This window comes from Pithys albifrons, chromosome 23 (genome assembly GCF_047495875.1).
Source record: "Pithys albifrons albifrons isolate INPA30051 chromosome 23, PitAlb_v1, whole genome shotgun sequence".
Lineage (NCBI taxonomy): Eukaryota > Metazoa > Chordata > Aves > Passeriformes > Thamnophilidae > Pithys > Pithys albifrons.
This window is the reverse complement of record NC_092480.1, coordinates 2,727,441-2,741,079: the sequence shown is the minus strand read 5'-3', so window position 1 is coordinate 2,741,079 and position 13,639 is coordinate 2,727,441. Positions and strand designations below refer to the sequence as shown.

The window sequence follows — 13,639 nt, the reverse complement described above, 5'->3', positions numbered from 1 at the left end:
GCACAAACTGTTCCTAATCCCAGGATTATGGCACCCTAAACACACACCAAATTCTCAGACGAGGAATGTTTTTGACACTCCATTCAGGATGAGGACACCCACAAGCAAGTCTGAGTTTATCACGTAAGGGACTGGCTGGCCTTCCAGAACAGTAGGCATGTGGATGTACCTGGATGCTGGCCGAGGTGGGGAAGGTCATGGTCCGTGGAATGCTGGGGGACGGTGCGATGCGCAGGTTCTTGTGTCTCTTGAGGCGGTCGCAGAGCAGGCTGTAGATCGCGCTGTAGTGATCGTACGCATCGGCTCGCAGGGACTGAAAGGGAAAGGAAAAGCAGTCGGGCCTCTTTGTGAGGTGATAAAATACACTCTATACTGTGCTGGGGTTGCTCAGTTGCCACCAAACAAATTGATCTCCAAAAGGAACAGGCAGGACACGCCAGGTGCGGGGCCTCACCTGAAGCGTGCGCTCCTTGTCCAGCCCCATGTCCGCCATGGCCAGCAACACATCCTCGTTCAGTGGCTCCAGCTGCCTCTCGGTCTTCAGGTGCTGACACTCTGCTATCAGCTGTGAGGGCACAGGCACAGAGTTAGTGTGACATTCCCACAGGCACACTGGTGAGCCAGAGCTCCGAAGAACCCATGCACTGGGCTCCAGCTGCAGCTGGCATGAGTTCTGGAGGCTGATGGCACAGCAATCCAAAATCCAGTGCCTCAAGCTCCCAATGCCATGGGGAAAGATACAAAACTGTATGTAGATGAGGACTGATGTGGAAAGCAATGCCAGGAGACACAGAAAGGGAAAGGCAGGGACTGGGAATGAAAGTTCCCAAAGAGCAGAACCAACAATGCAGCACCACATGCCCAGAGCCCACCTGAGGCACCGAGCAGCCCCCACTCACTGCTCACCCTGTCAAACTCTGCGTCAGCCTCCCCCAGCTTCATCCACTTGTGTTTGCAGATCTGCTCCATGGAGAGCCGCTTGCTCGGGTCCAGGACCAGCATGTGGCGGATCAGGTGTTCACACTCTGCCAGGGAAGAGAGAGCGGTTGGGTCACCCACAGGAAGGGACATGGCTGCTGCAGCAGGTGAAGGGGCTCTTTTGTTCCCAGGCAATGCGTGTCAGGCCCCAACATCCCCCTTTGCTGCAGACACTGATTTCCCTGTGCTTGGAAGGAGGGAAGCCACTCTGGCCAAATGCGACCCCGAGGTGACTCCCTGTCACGCTGTCCCTCCCTACTGCAACAGGGCTGCCTTTTGGGGATTGAAGGGCAAAGTATCCTCTGAACATTCTCCACTCAGCAGCTAACCACGAATGATTTCTCCATCATATTACCCCTGTGCAGTCACCATGGGGGACTGCTGAGGCTCTCCCTCTATGGGATGGGATCTAAGCTTGCTTTGAAAGCATGACATTTTAGTAGAATTTTCTGCATGGAAAGAACCAGTTTTCATTTGGGAAACTTCATGCAGCCCATGCAAAATTATTCTTTAACCTCACAACAAGCAACCAAGAATCACAGACTATTCTGAGTTGGAAGGGACCAATAAGGATCATCGAGTCCAACTCTCAAGTCAATGGCCCACACAGGGGATTGAACCATGACCTTGGCATTATTACAACCAAGTTTTAACCAACTGAGCTGATCTCAGGGTCTATGTATGATTCTTTCTCAAACTGGTTTTATCTGAAAATTAATTATACTTTTCAAACCTATTACTAAAGCATTCAGAGGTACTTTTGCAGCAACAGCACACAGATCTCTGATGGAATTGTGGCTGCAAATTAATGTGCCAAAATGCTGCAAAAAGCTGAAACAGGAAGAGGTGTGGTGAAAGGCTCTGTGTCGCTGATTCCCTGTCCCCTCACCTGTGGACATGAAGAAGGGGATGCGGAACTTCCCGCTGAGCACCCGAGCGCGCAGGTTCTGCAGGGTGCTCCCGTCGAAGGGCAGGGCACCACATACCAGCACGTACAGCACCACTCCAAGGCTCTGCACAAAACAAACCTCATGTCAGAGGCAGAGTGTTGGGAAAACTAAATCATAGAATCGTAGAATCGACTGGGTTGGAAAGACCTCTGAGATTATCAAGTCCAACCATTGGTCCAACTCCAGTCCCTTTACCAGATCATGGCACTCAGTGCCACGGCCAAGCTCAGCTGAAAAACCTCCAGGGATGGGGAATCCACCCCCTCTCTGGGCAGCCCATTCCAATGCCTGAGCACTCTCTCTGCCAAGAAATTTTTTCTGCTCTCCAGCTTCAATTTCCCCTGGCAGAGCTTGAGCCCATCGTGTCCCCTTGTCCTATTGCTGAGTGCCTGGGAGAAGAGACCAACCCCCACCTGGCCAGAACCTCCCTTCAGGGAGTTCCAGACAGTGCTGAGGTCACCTCTGAGCCTCCTCTTCTCCAGGCTGAACACCCCCAGCTCTCTCAGCCTCTCCCCACAGCACTTGTGCTCCAGTCCCTTCTCCAGCCTTGTTGCTCTTCTCTGGACCTGCTCCAGAACCTCAAAATCAAAATGCATTTTCTGGGCAGCTCAAGTTTTTGGCACCTCCCAATAAAGAAAACACAGGACACAGGAGCCAGAATGTGATTTTGGAAACGTTCCTTTGGGAAACACTTTTTGCCACATCAGGGTTTTTCTGTGTGCTGAGTGTTCAGGAAGCAAAGCCAAACAAACAGAGCAAAAATTACATCAAAATCAGAGAGAAAGAGGTTTGTCACATACCCAAATGTCAACCTTTGGCCCGTCATACTCCTTGCCTTCAAAGAGCTCTGGAGCAGCATAGGGAGGACTCCCACACCAGGTTTTAAGCAGCTGGCCAGGGGTGAAGATGTTGCTGAACCCAAAATCTGAAAGAATACAGAGAACCGATTAGAGGAATATGATTGTCTCCAACTGTCCTGAACAAAGCAGAGCACTGAGGGCCATGTTTGGTCATTCCTCCAGGTATGGTGACTCCATCACCTCCAAGGGCAGCTGGGAGACTCAGGAGTGCAAAGGAGGCAAGGAAAGGAGGAGCATCACTGAAACCACCTGGGCAAAGCAATTCTTCTCTGTACTGGGACAAAAGACCAAGAATGAACAGTGTCAAATCCACTTTGTACAGTATAAAATACACCTGCTGCAAAAAAACCCCACTGCTACTTCATCCTGCTTTGCACACTAAACCCATATTGCTTTTGCTTAGCAGAACAAAGATATTTCCAGAAGTTTGTTCATTTTTCACCCAATGTGGTTTCCATGCTGGAATCAACACACCAGGGATCAGATCAATGAGGGTTGCTGCATGTCAGGTGGATGGTTTTGAATGGTGCTTCCACCTTATAATCAAGAAATCCCACATAAATCTTCAGTTAATTTCTAACCTTCAGATTTCCCCATGTCACATTTCCCAAGTTCCCCTGGGGGCCAGGACAGCCATCAGCACAGACAGAGTGCAAAAGGAAAAATAACAGGAATTTTGATTTTTCCAGAAAGCACTACAGGAGCTGGAAACTTTGGTTATGGTGGGCAGCTTCTACAAATCCTTCACCAACAGCAAATAATAAATCCTGAAAGGGAAATCAGAGGCAGCCAGCCATCAGCTTACATGGGCACTAATGGCATTCCCTGCTAATTAACCTGCCTACCCCTGGCTCACAGCTGGAACCTGCACTGGAAAGGGTAAGGAAACAAGTCTGGATCCAAGAGAAGTGAGTTGGCTCTTGTAAATAGACGGAATCTTCCCTAAATTTCTTCCCTCTTTTTGCCTCTACTGAATTGAGGCAAAGACATTGTCACAGAGGTGTTCCCACATCCCGTGAAGGAGGTGACCTCAGAAGCTGCTCCATCAGGGAGTGGCGCCACAGAGATTATCTGCAAGTGCCAGAGATGTGCCAGTAGGAGGGTGAGTGACATTAATGCCCAGGGACAGGGACCTACAGCAACAAGGCCACTTCTCATGGCATTTGCACCAGCAGCAGCTTCTCACAGCAGGGTGTGGGAGAGCAAGGAGGGCCAGGAATGCTCAGTTTGCAAATTCTGACTGATTAAAGCAAAAAACATCATGGCAAAAACACACAGTGCAGGTGCAGAAAGTGGAAATCTCTGAAGATGAATTTTGCCTCTGTCACTGGTCAGAACAGCAGTGGATCTGGGGTGATGCACAGCCTGGCAGTGAAACACAAGATCCCAAAGTTGTGCAAGGAAAATCTGACTGAAAATGTGTGTTTTAATACATGCACACAAATGATAAAGAATACCTGAGATACAAAAGCACAAAGGGGTTTTTTCCCCATTTCTTGAAGTAAGTACTCATTCACCTGGAAAATTAATCTTTGTTTTATTTGCTAATTTCTCCTTACAGCCTTTTATCCATGCTCCAAGGTAAGGACTTTGCACGAATTTTGTAGCCAATGAGAAAGGTTTGCTTTCCTATATCATATGAAACTACAGGTTTGCTCTAACACATTATTACCAGTTAATTAGCAATTAATTGCCAGTTCCACACCAAATTCCAAGAGTAAGCCACCAGTGAGGCCAGTGATGGCCAACAGCTCCATGCCAGAGGCACAGCAAACCCCACCAGAGCTCCATAGAATGTACTGACTGGTGAGTTTGTGCTCCCCTGCTTTCCTTTACAGGATTTTCCATGACCTAATTTCAGGTGACTCCTCTCCTCCTTCAAACAGCTTCTGCAGAACTCAGCAGACCACCTGGTGCTGCTCCTGCCAGCTCAGCTCCAGGAGGGCACAGCCGAATTCCTTCTTCTTGTCCTTCCACAGGAGGAAAATTCTCACTGTGGAGATGATTTATGCTTGTGAAAAACACCTAACACAGCCTGTTCCTGTGGAAACACCTGGAGTACACACCAGGCTGCTCAAACCCTGCTTCAGAACAGCACAGGGATGGTAAATGTTCTTTAAAAGCATCACGGTATCAAAACAAGGCAGTTACACACCCTTTGGGTTTTTACTGCTGGCAATACATCTAAACCTCCAGTGGGCCTTTGGAGGACCATTCCAGGGAAACAGCACTCAGATGCACAATTGTCTTTTCCACCCCTGCAAGTTTTTGAGCTGCTGTCTCACGTTTAAAGCAGGATGTGTAACAAGTGCCTGAGTTATGGCCACTGGAACAAGCAATAAATGCTACAGCACTGGATGTGTCTCCATCTCCCAACACGCAGCGTTTGTGTCAGCTTTAGATGTAAACTCCTTCCCACTGTGGAATTCTGGTACTTCCCACATACTGAACAAGTTATCCTGGTTTAGATCCTTTTACTTGTCCTTGTATGTACTCGACAGGGCTTTTGAGTACTTGGGGAACCATCTGTATTTTCCCAGGAGTGATTGTTGCCCTGCACAGCCAGAAGCATCTCCAGCCCTGCACAGGGGAGAGGCACAAGGTGTTTCCTGTACTGCTGCCAGGGCTGTGCCATCCCAGGGCTGTGCCATTCCAGGGATGTGCCATGCCAGGGTTGCGCCATGCCAGGGACGTGCCATGCCAGGGACGTGCCATGCCAGGGCTGTGCCATTCCAGGGACGTGCCATGCCAGGGACATGCCGCCGCCAGGGCTGTGCCATGGCAGGGCTGTGCCATTCCAGATGGCACCACCATGGCCTTGGAACAGACAACAGCTGCCTCCCACGTCCTTCCTCTCTGCTCCCTAAGAGCTGCTGGAGATTGGTCAGCTGGGAAGCTTCTCCCAGGGAAGTTCTCCCAGGGATTCACAGCTCTTTTGGAGAGGGCGAGGAGGTGGGCACAGAGGAACCCTCTCCTTTGGACACAGGGCCAGAGAGGTCATGGGCACGGCGTTGTTCAGCCAGCAGGTCCCAGAGCTCCCGCGCTCACCCTGCGGCTGCCCTGGATTTTGGGATGAAAGCTTCTCCCTGTGGAGAGCTGCTGCTCTGCCCAGCACTTCCACACTGCTGGGCTCTGCAGGGAGCTGGAGCCAGAGGCTCCATTCTACATGGACACTGTTCAAAGGCTGGAACAGCTTCCAGTACCCACCTGCGCTGCGTGACCGAGGTCAAGGCTGTGGAAAACAGCAGGGCTTTAAAACCCCCCTAAAAAGGCCAGGGGAGGATTTGAAAACCCCAAAGCAACAAATGACAAAACCTAAACCAAACAAAAACACAAATTACCACTTAAATGAACTTTCTTAAAATCTGTGGCAAGTCACAAGCCAAGCTGACACAGAAATCCAAATATCCAGGGAGCAACCAGGTCTCATTCCACAAACAGAAGCAGAGGCAAAAGGGCAGTTTTGAAGAGCAAGGTAAGTCACAATGATGTGATATAGGGACAGTATTTAGAAGAAACATCTCTGTTACACAACAGTGGGCCTGGTCCCTCATGTTTCCTCGGAGCAGAGCTCAGGGAGTGGCATCAGTATCTGCACAACAGGGATTTTATCCTCAGGAGGGGAAGGAGCAGCAGACTCTTGCAAATGAATGCAAAGCAATGCATAGATCAGATTCCTCTCTGAAACCATAGCTCGGGAAGGCCTGGGTGTTTAGCAATCATCAACTCCTGGCTGAACTCTCCGGCTGGGAGCACAGGGAATGCAGTGCCAGCAGCTACTGACTCAGACTCTGAGAAGGTACACTGGAGGAAAAGCATCCATGGGAAAAATGAGAGCGAGGGTCACGGCACTGGGATCTCACTGTTTATGGAAAAATAGTGCAGCAATCAATCAATCAAAAAAAATCCTCACAAACAGTGACCATCAGTGAGACCAGCAGCACTACCCACTCCAGGGCTGCCACGCTCCCTCCCTGAGAGCCAGGTGCCTGCTAAGTGCCAGGGAGGGGATTTAAAGCTGCAAATGGAGGTCAGGAGGAACGTGCCAGAAAATCTGCACTGCTGAGAGTCTGGAAAACTCCAGAAGTTTGAGTTAGACACTGTTAATGGGTTTGGCAGTGAAGGTTCAGCTGGTTCTCCACCACTGTAACTGGCTTTGTGTATTTATCCTGGGAGGTCTGGTGTGAAGCAGATCTGCTGCTATCACTTCTTGCTTTTTGCTCTTGAAACAATGGAAGAACTGGTGTCAAGTTGTAATTGATGAGTTATAGGGAGAAAACTTAATACTTGGAAAATCCTATACCATAAATCAGCTTTTCCAGGCTGCTTTTCAAAGCACTACTGCATCTTCCTGCCAAGGCAAACACTGCCACCACCAGGGTGGGGACTATCTCCTGCAGTCATTCCGGGAGCACAGATTTGGAAGGAAAAGTTTCCAACTCTCCTAGATAAAAAAAGGTTTCCACAATTTTCAGAGTTTGTCAGCCTGCTCACCAGGACATTTCTTCAGCAAATCCAGTCGAATTCCAGTTTCCACCTGGGTTAGTTTTTAACTTCCTGCTATTTGCCAGGGACCCTCCCCGCTCCACACGGAGCGGGTTTTCCCCGTGAACACAAGATGGCCTCAAATCATTAGTGCAGCACAAAGGACCAGAAAGTGCTGCTCAAGAGACCTCCTGAGCAGCCTCTCCCTGGAGCTCCATGACCTCCCAACTCTTACTCCCAGGAGCTCCACTCCTTCATCAGCAAAGTGTCTCACTTATCTCCTGCTCCAGAACGGCGAGGTGCAGGTTATCACCCCTGTGCCAAGCAGGACATGGTTCAGACTGTTAAGAGTCTTGAGCAAGGCTCATCAAGTCCTTCCCTCCTTTCTATTCCTTCCCCATTCCCTTCTCACAAAAAGATTAGGGAAACCTAAGAAATTACTAATCATTTTACCACTAGTGGAGTGTTTAATCTAACACTTAAGGGTTGTACGGTGAGAGAGCAGTAACGCAACAAACACAAATGTTTCCTTTCTTCAAGATGGTATCAAGATAAAGGAGCACTCCTCACCTCCCAGCACTAAAATTGCTCAGACTGAAAAGTTTTGTAGCTCTCAGTTTTTTTGAAAGTCAAATTACAAACCCTTATAAAAGGGACAAGCTCTCCCAGGAAGTAATTTAGGATTGGGGGCAACAAAGGGCTTTCCAAAGGGGCTCTGCTGTGCATTAGGCTCTGGTAGAATTAAATGGTGAGTATGACATCTTCCACTTCAAAACCCCATGAAATTGGATGACCATGGCAGCATTAAATCTTCTTGTTTCAATCAGTTGCTACATAATCCCACACAAAGCCAAATAAAGTCAGGTCTGGTCAGTGGCTCCCAGAGCTCAGCAGCCAAGGTTCAGTCTCATGGTCAGGGGATCAGACAGGCAGGTCTGTGTTAGTTCAGTACAGAAATGTCCAAGGAGGAAGCTCTCTGGAAGGGCAGTTAGTGACAAAAAATCCCACTGGGACAGGCAGTGAGGACCTGTGTGTTCAGTACCTTCAGCTCCTCTGCCTGCGCTGACTAAAGTGCTCTGGGGCCACTCTGGCTGTGTCACAGCACATCATGAATGACTCCAGGAGTGCTGCTTCCCCTTCACTGCTCTACCATCCACCCTGTCATCCCCACTTTGCCATTCCTTCTCTCTCACCTAGCCTGACCTGCTCTGAAGAAGCCCTAACCCAGCAGCAGGACTCAGAACAAGATCATTTGCCAGAGGACCCAACACTGGAGTGTCTGCAGCCACATGTCTGCCTGGGAAGCCAAACCTGCTCTTTTTTCTTCTTCTTTTACTTTGCACTACTTGCAGGGAGATATAAATCTCCTGGCTGCAACCTGGCAGTTTCAGCTCTGGGCAGCAGGCCACACAGAAATCCAAAGCTTCCTTTCGCTGCACTACGTTTCCTTCTCCCTGAATACCTGGAAGCAGCCAATGCCTACATTTATTAACTCCTGAAAGCAGCTGCCTTCCCCCCACACCGCTCTGCTGAGCTCACCTGCTATTTTGATGTTCAGGTTGGCATCCAGGAGTAGGTTTTCTGCCTTCAGATCCCTGTGGACTATGTTACGGCAGTGACAGAAGTTGACAGCAGCCACTATTTGCTTGAACTTTCTCCGGGCTTCCTTCTCAGCCATGCGCCCGTGGGCCACCAGGTGATCTGTGAGGGGCAAGAACACAGTGGTTATGTGTAGAGAGAAAAATAGATTCCTGAGTTGAGAAAGAGGTTTTTTAGAACTGCGGGCAGTTTTCTAAGGCCTGTTGGCAGGTGCTAAGTTAGTTCTGTGAGAAAAACCAGCAACTTGCAAAAACCAAAGAGATAGGAAAGCTTTGAGTCATTCTGCTCATGGGATTGGAATTTGGAGAGATAACTTTTCTCATAGCAAAGTGAACATCTGCTGAAAAGTATCATCCAATTAAAGCTGTGATGAGAGTTATGGACACTGTGGTTTCAACCTATGAGAAGTGGCTATGGGGTGAGAATTAGAAAGGGATATATTCTGGAAGAAGAAGTTAGAGAAGGCTTTTTACCTGTCTTTTGTCTCTCCATGGAGTTCTTGAATAAAACTGTCTTTGAGTGTGACACCTGTAAGCTGTGGCCTAATTAATCTTCTCTAGCCAGCGTGATTTTATAGCAAACTTACAGATTTTTAACAGCTTTTCTTTTACAGTTATGGACACAACCCCAACAGGGGCTTCTCACACACTCCTGGAGAGAGGTGGTGAGGTGGAGGAGGAGGGGAATAACATGGGAACCACCGTGGTTTCCAGCCCCAACACCAGACAGGGAAGTGACACGGGCAGGGACTCTGGCACGTGCCTGCAAATCTGCCCTCACCTGGGCTATCTCCAAGTGAGATGAGCTCAGTTGGTTAAAACTTGGTTGCAATAATGCCAAGGTCATGGGTTCAATCCCTTGTATGGGCCATTGACTTAAGAGTTGGACTTGATGATCCTTGTGAGTCCCTTCCAACTCAGAATAGTCTGTGTGATTCTGATTCTGAAAGGCTTTAAAATTTTATTTAGAGAACAGCTGAGGGGATGGCTGGAAAAACAGAACTGTTTTGTGATAAATGCAAAGGTTTTTAAATCCTTTAAAAGCTTTCCAGCCTTTGCCTTCAGTCAGGCACCAAGCCTCATATCACATCACCTCGACACTGAGAGGTGCAGGCTCTGGCCATGTGCCATCCCTCCTTCCCTCTGGTTTTTCACAGGATATGTGTCTTTGGTCTACTCTGCCTCAAAAGATAACTCTTGCTGGAACCAGTGAGGTCCCAGGTAGTTACAGACAGAACCTGCTCCTCACCTCAGCTTCCCAGCCAGCAAAGCTACCAGCTGCAGGAGGTATTTAACACCACCCCTCCCTGCACATTGGTGCAAAAACATCCTTGCTATATCCAAGAAAACATTTCATTATAAAAATGGAACTGGCTTCCACTACGGAAATCTGAGCACTCCCAAATATTTTGCTGAAAGCCTGTACTCTCACTCAAAGGTAGTGTTTGTTGCCAGCTGGGCTTTCCTTGGAAGGCAGCACTGCACACACGGACACGAAAAGCCTCTCCAAGAGATCACAAAGGCAGGCACACAGCAGTGACCCAACTGGAGTCAGTCCACTTAAAACCTGGAAGCACCAGGCTTACAGGAGCCAGTCCTCACTGTCCCGTGAGCAGGGATGGACAGGCAGGAGGAAGGAAGCAGAAATGGCAGAGAAAGGAGGAAAAAAATTCTTTCCAGAGAGAGTGCTCAGGCATTGGAATGGGCTGCCCAGAGAGGGGGTGGATTCCCCATCCCTGGAGGTTTTTCAGCTGAGCTTGGCCGTGGCACTGAGTACCATGATCTGGTAAAGGGACTGGAGTTGGACCAAGGGTTGGACTTGATGATCCCAGAGGGCTTTTCCAATCCAATCCATTCTATGATTCTATGAAAAAAAATCATCCCTCTCCCTGAAGCATCAGCAGAACAGGCTGCCTGTAAAATCATAAAAGCATAAAAAGCGAAGTGGCAGGTGAATTATGAGATACAATTATTGCCCTTTCCTAATACCTTTCTACCCAATATGCAAATCTGGCTAAAGCTAATGTAGTAGGTAAGAGATATGGGTAGGAACAGCAGCTTGCACAATTATGGGACTGAGGTCAGCACTACAAAAACCCAGAAGAAACTCAAGATGTGCCCTGGGGTGTCCCCAGTAACCACACATGGGACCAGGAGGGTTCCCAAGTTTTGCCAGCTCACAGGAACAGCTCTGGAGGTTTATACAAACCCTGTCCCCTCTGGCACGAGTCACAGGGTGGGTTAGGAGAGGCACCAGCCACCCAAAACCCAGGGGCCTGTTATCCCCTTGGCCACTTCAGGAGGTTCTAACTCCTCAGCAGGGCCACTGACTCAAAAGACTTCTGGACAAAACTAGGCTGAAATGCTTCATGTCCCTCCCTAGAGCCCATTAAAACTGGGGGCTCAATACGCGTTCTTGAAAACAGTAACAATAAATCACTTGTGCAGGTTTCTCATCGGGTGGTTGTGTTTTTCCCCAGTCACCCATTAATTAAAATACCTGCAATGTAATTGACTCGCAGTAAATACTAATTACCAAGATCCATCAAAGCAGTTGTGCTACTCCTGAGTGCACAGCAATCTACTTCTGCCTTTGCCTACTCATGTTGTGCAACAGACTCGAGGTGTTTTTCAAAGAACTCGTCAATTAACTTTTATTCATCGGATAAACTTATTCCATAAGCAAATCTGAACCAGGGCTGGGGAAGGAAAACCATCACCAAGTCAAATCTGACCCTCAGCTCACTGGCTAGGAAAAGTAAAGGTACCATCTCAAATTGCCCTGTCGTGTTTCATTAAGCCATTTGCATGGTCATAAATTAATTACTCTGCAGAGCTGGAGACTGACAGCAGAGTTCAGCAAGGGCTGCTCCAATTTAAGTGTTGCCACTGATCAACAGGTGATAGCTCAGCTCCTAAACAAGGTCATTCACATCTTCCACACTGCTGGAATTGGGGAGCACAGCAAGTGCCCTTAAAACAAAGCAAAGGGGTTCAATCTCTCAACAATTCCGTAAATAGTTTAGCAGTTCTCCTGCAGACAAGAAAACAAATCCAGTTACTGCAGTAAGTGTCTTCCTACCAGTTCTGTCCTAAGCACATTTTTGCCCAAACCAGGGTTCCTGACATGGATGGTGACACACACCTTCAGCTCCAGCACCCTTCTCTCTGCCCTGTGCCTCTCACACAGAAATCTCTGCTGCCCCTCTGATGAGTCAGTCCTGCTTAGGCTGCAGAAAACCCTTTTTAGGTTAGGCGTGAAATTTCACTTTTCATGAAGAGCTGGGCACGGGGGCCAGTCCCCAACCCCGCACGTAGGCACAGCCCTCGGAGCCGCTGACATTTCTGCACAGGCTCCAGAGGAAGGACAGAAACAATGAGGCTACAGAATACTTCACATACCACCAAGGGCAACTGGATGCCAAAATTAACCATTGAGAGCTTAGTCTGCATGAACCTCTGATGCAGTGGAGGTTACAGAGCTGACCTGAGTGCTCAGCTGGGAGCCAGCACCCTGCTCTGAGTGTGCCAGAGCACCCAGACCTGCCACTGGCTGTGTCGACGTCACCCTGATCTTCAGGGGCTGGAGCAGGAGGGTGATGCTCCTCTGTCTTACAGAGAGAAATTCATTTCATCATGCATGATTTCATTTCACAGCCCTTAAAAACATCAGCCACTGGTTCCTGTGCTTATATGAAGCACCTGATGCTGCTCTCTGAGTTAAAAAAAAACCAATAAAATCCTCCACTGAAGAAAAATCAGCTGGTCCAGAGACAGGACTGACACACAAGTTTCCACTTCTTGCCTCTGGACAGACGCCTTGTGCCTTTAAGTTGTTTTTTCGTCTGGAAAGCAAACACTGCTGAAGCTTCACACATCTCCATGTGGTGGATTAAGTCACGTTTCCAGTGAATTCGGGAACATTGTGATGTCAGGAGCAGCCTGACCTTCCAGGGACAGGCACCATGTTGTTTAATGCACAGAAAACTCAGGATGAGAGGGCAAGAGGTGAGGAGACAGGGCAGACATGGTGACCACAGCAATCAGAAGTAATTTTCTAAATTTTCTGCAATTTTTTTGTTAATTAACCAATAACCCATATTCAGTCAGTGAGGACTGCAGATTATTTACAATGTTCATAGTAAACAGCTGAAATAAACCAGATTTTTAGACTATATTCTATTTGACCTCAAAAAGGGACACTCAAGGGACCTGGAACAAAGAGCACCCTATGTTTAAAAGGAGACATTCATTTGTTCATAATGTCAAACCAGCAACCCAACCACAGGCAAAACATGGATAGGGACAAAAATAACAATTTACATTTGGCTGCTCAAGCCCACAGCAAACCCAAGCTCTCTCCCTGGTCCCCACGCACCGCTACGCAAACAAAGTGAATTATCAAACCATTTCCAGTAAGAGATGAATCAAAGACACTGACGGCACAGCTTGGCCACTGAAGGAGCTGTCACAGCCCTTTTACTGGAAGTCCAGATAAACAGGTGGTACAGCCCTCCCAGGTGCTGCCCCACGATCCCTGCGGAGCTCAGACCAACAAGGGACAGACACGCGGCCAACACCCACTGACTGTCGTCATTCAGAGAAACCACCATTCCTTCAGCTGAGAATTCCAGCCTCTGGCACTGCCCATGGAATACTGACACTGCATGGTACAGCTAAAGACCTGGAAAGTTCTGAAAGCATCAGGGAGGCAACTTAGGATTTGCTTCTAAGAAAAACCTGCAGTTAACATCACAAGCTGTAACTC

At 48.5% G+C, this 13,639-nt stretch overlaps 1 protein-coding gene across 7 annotated transcripts in view; it reads right to left on the bottom strand.

Annotated features, from left to right (window-relative positions):
* The window catches only part of SIK3 (SIK family kinase 3), an 88,905-nt gene that overhangs the window by 20,704 nt on the left and 54,562 nt on the right, over positions 1–13,639 (bottom strand). For all 7 annotated transcript variants that reach the window (XM_071576160.1, XM_071576161.1, XM_071576162.1 and 4 more), the window contains exons 4-9: positions 8,813–8,974; positions 2,729–2,853; positions 1,868–1,991; positions 907–1,025; positions 455–565; positions 170–313 (exon numbers count right to left, since the gene is read on the bottom strand). In XM_071576160.1, the coding sequence (XP_071432261.1) occupies positions 170–313; positions 455–565; positions 907–1,025; positions 1,868–1,991; positions 2,729–2,853; positions 8,813–8,974 (785 nt within the window). The remainder of the gene's footprint in view (positions 1–169; positions 314–454; positions 566–906; positions 1,026–1,867; positions 1,992–2,728; positions 2,854–8,812; positions 8,975–13,639) is intronic.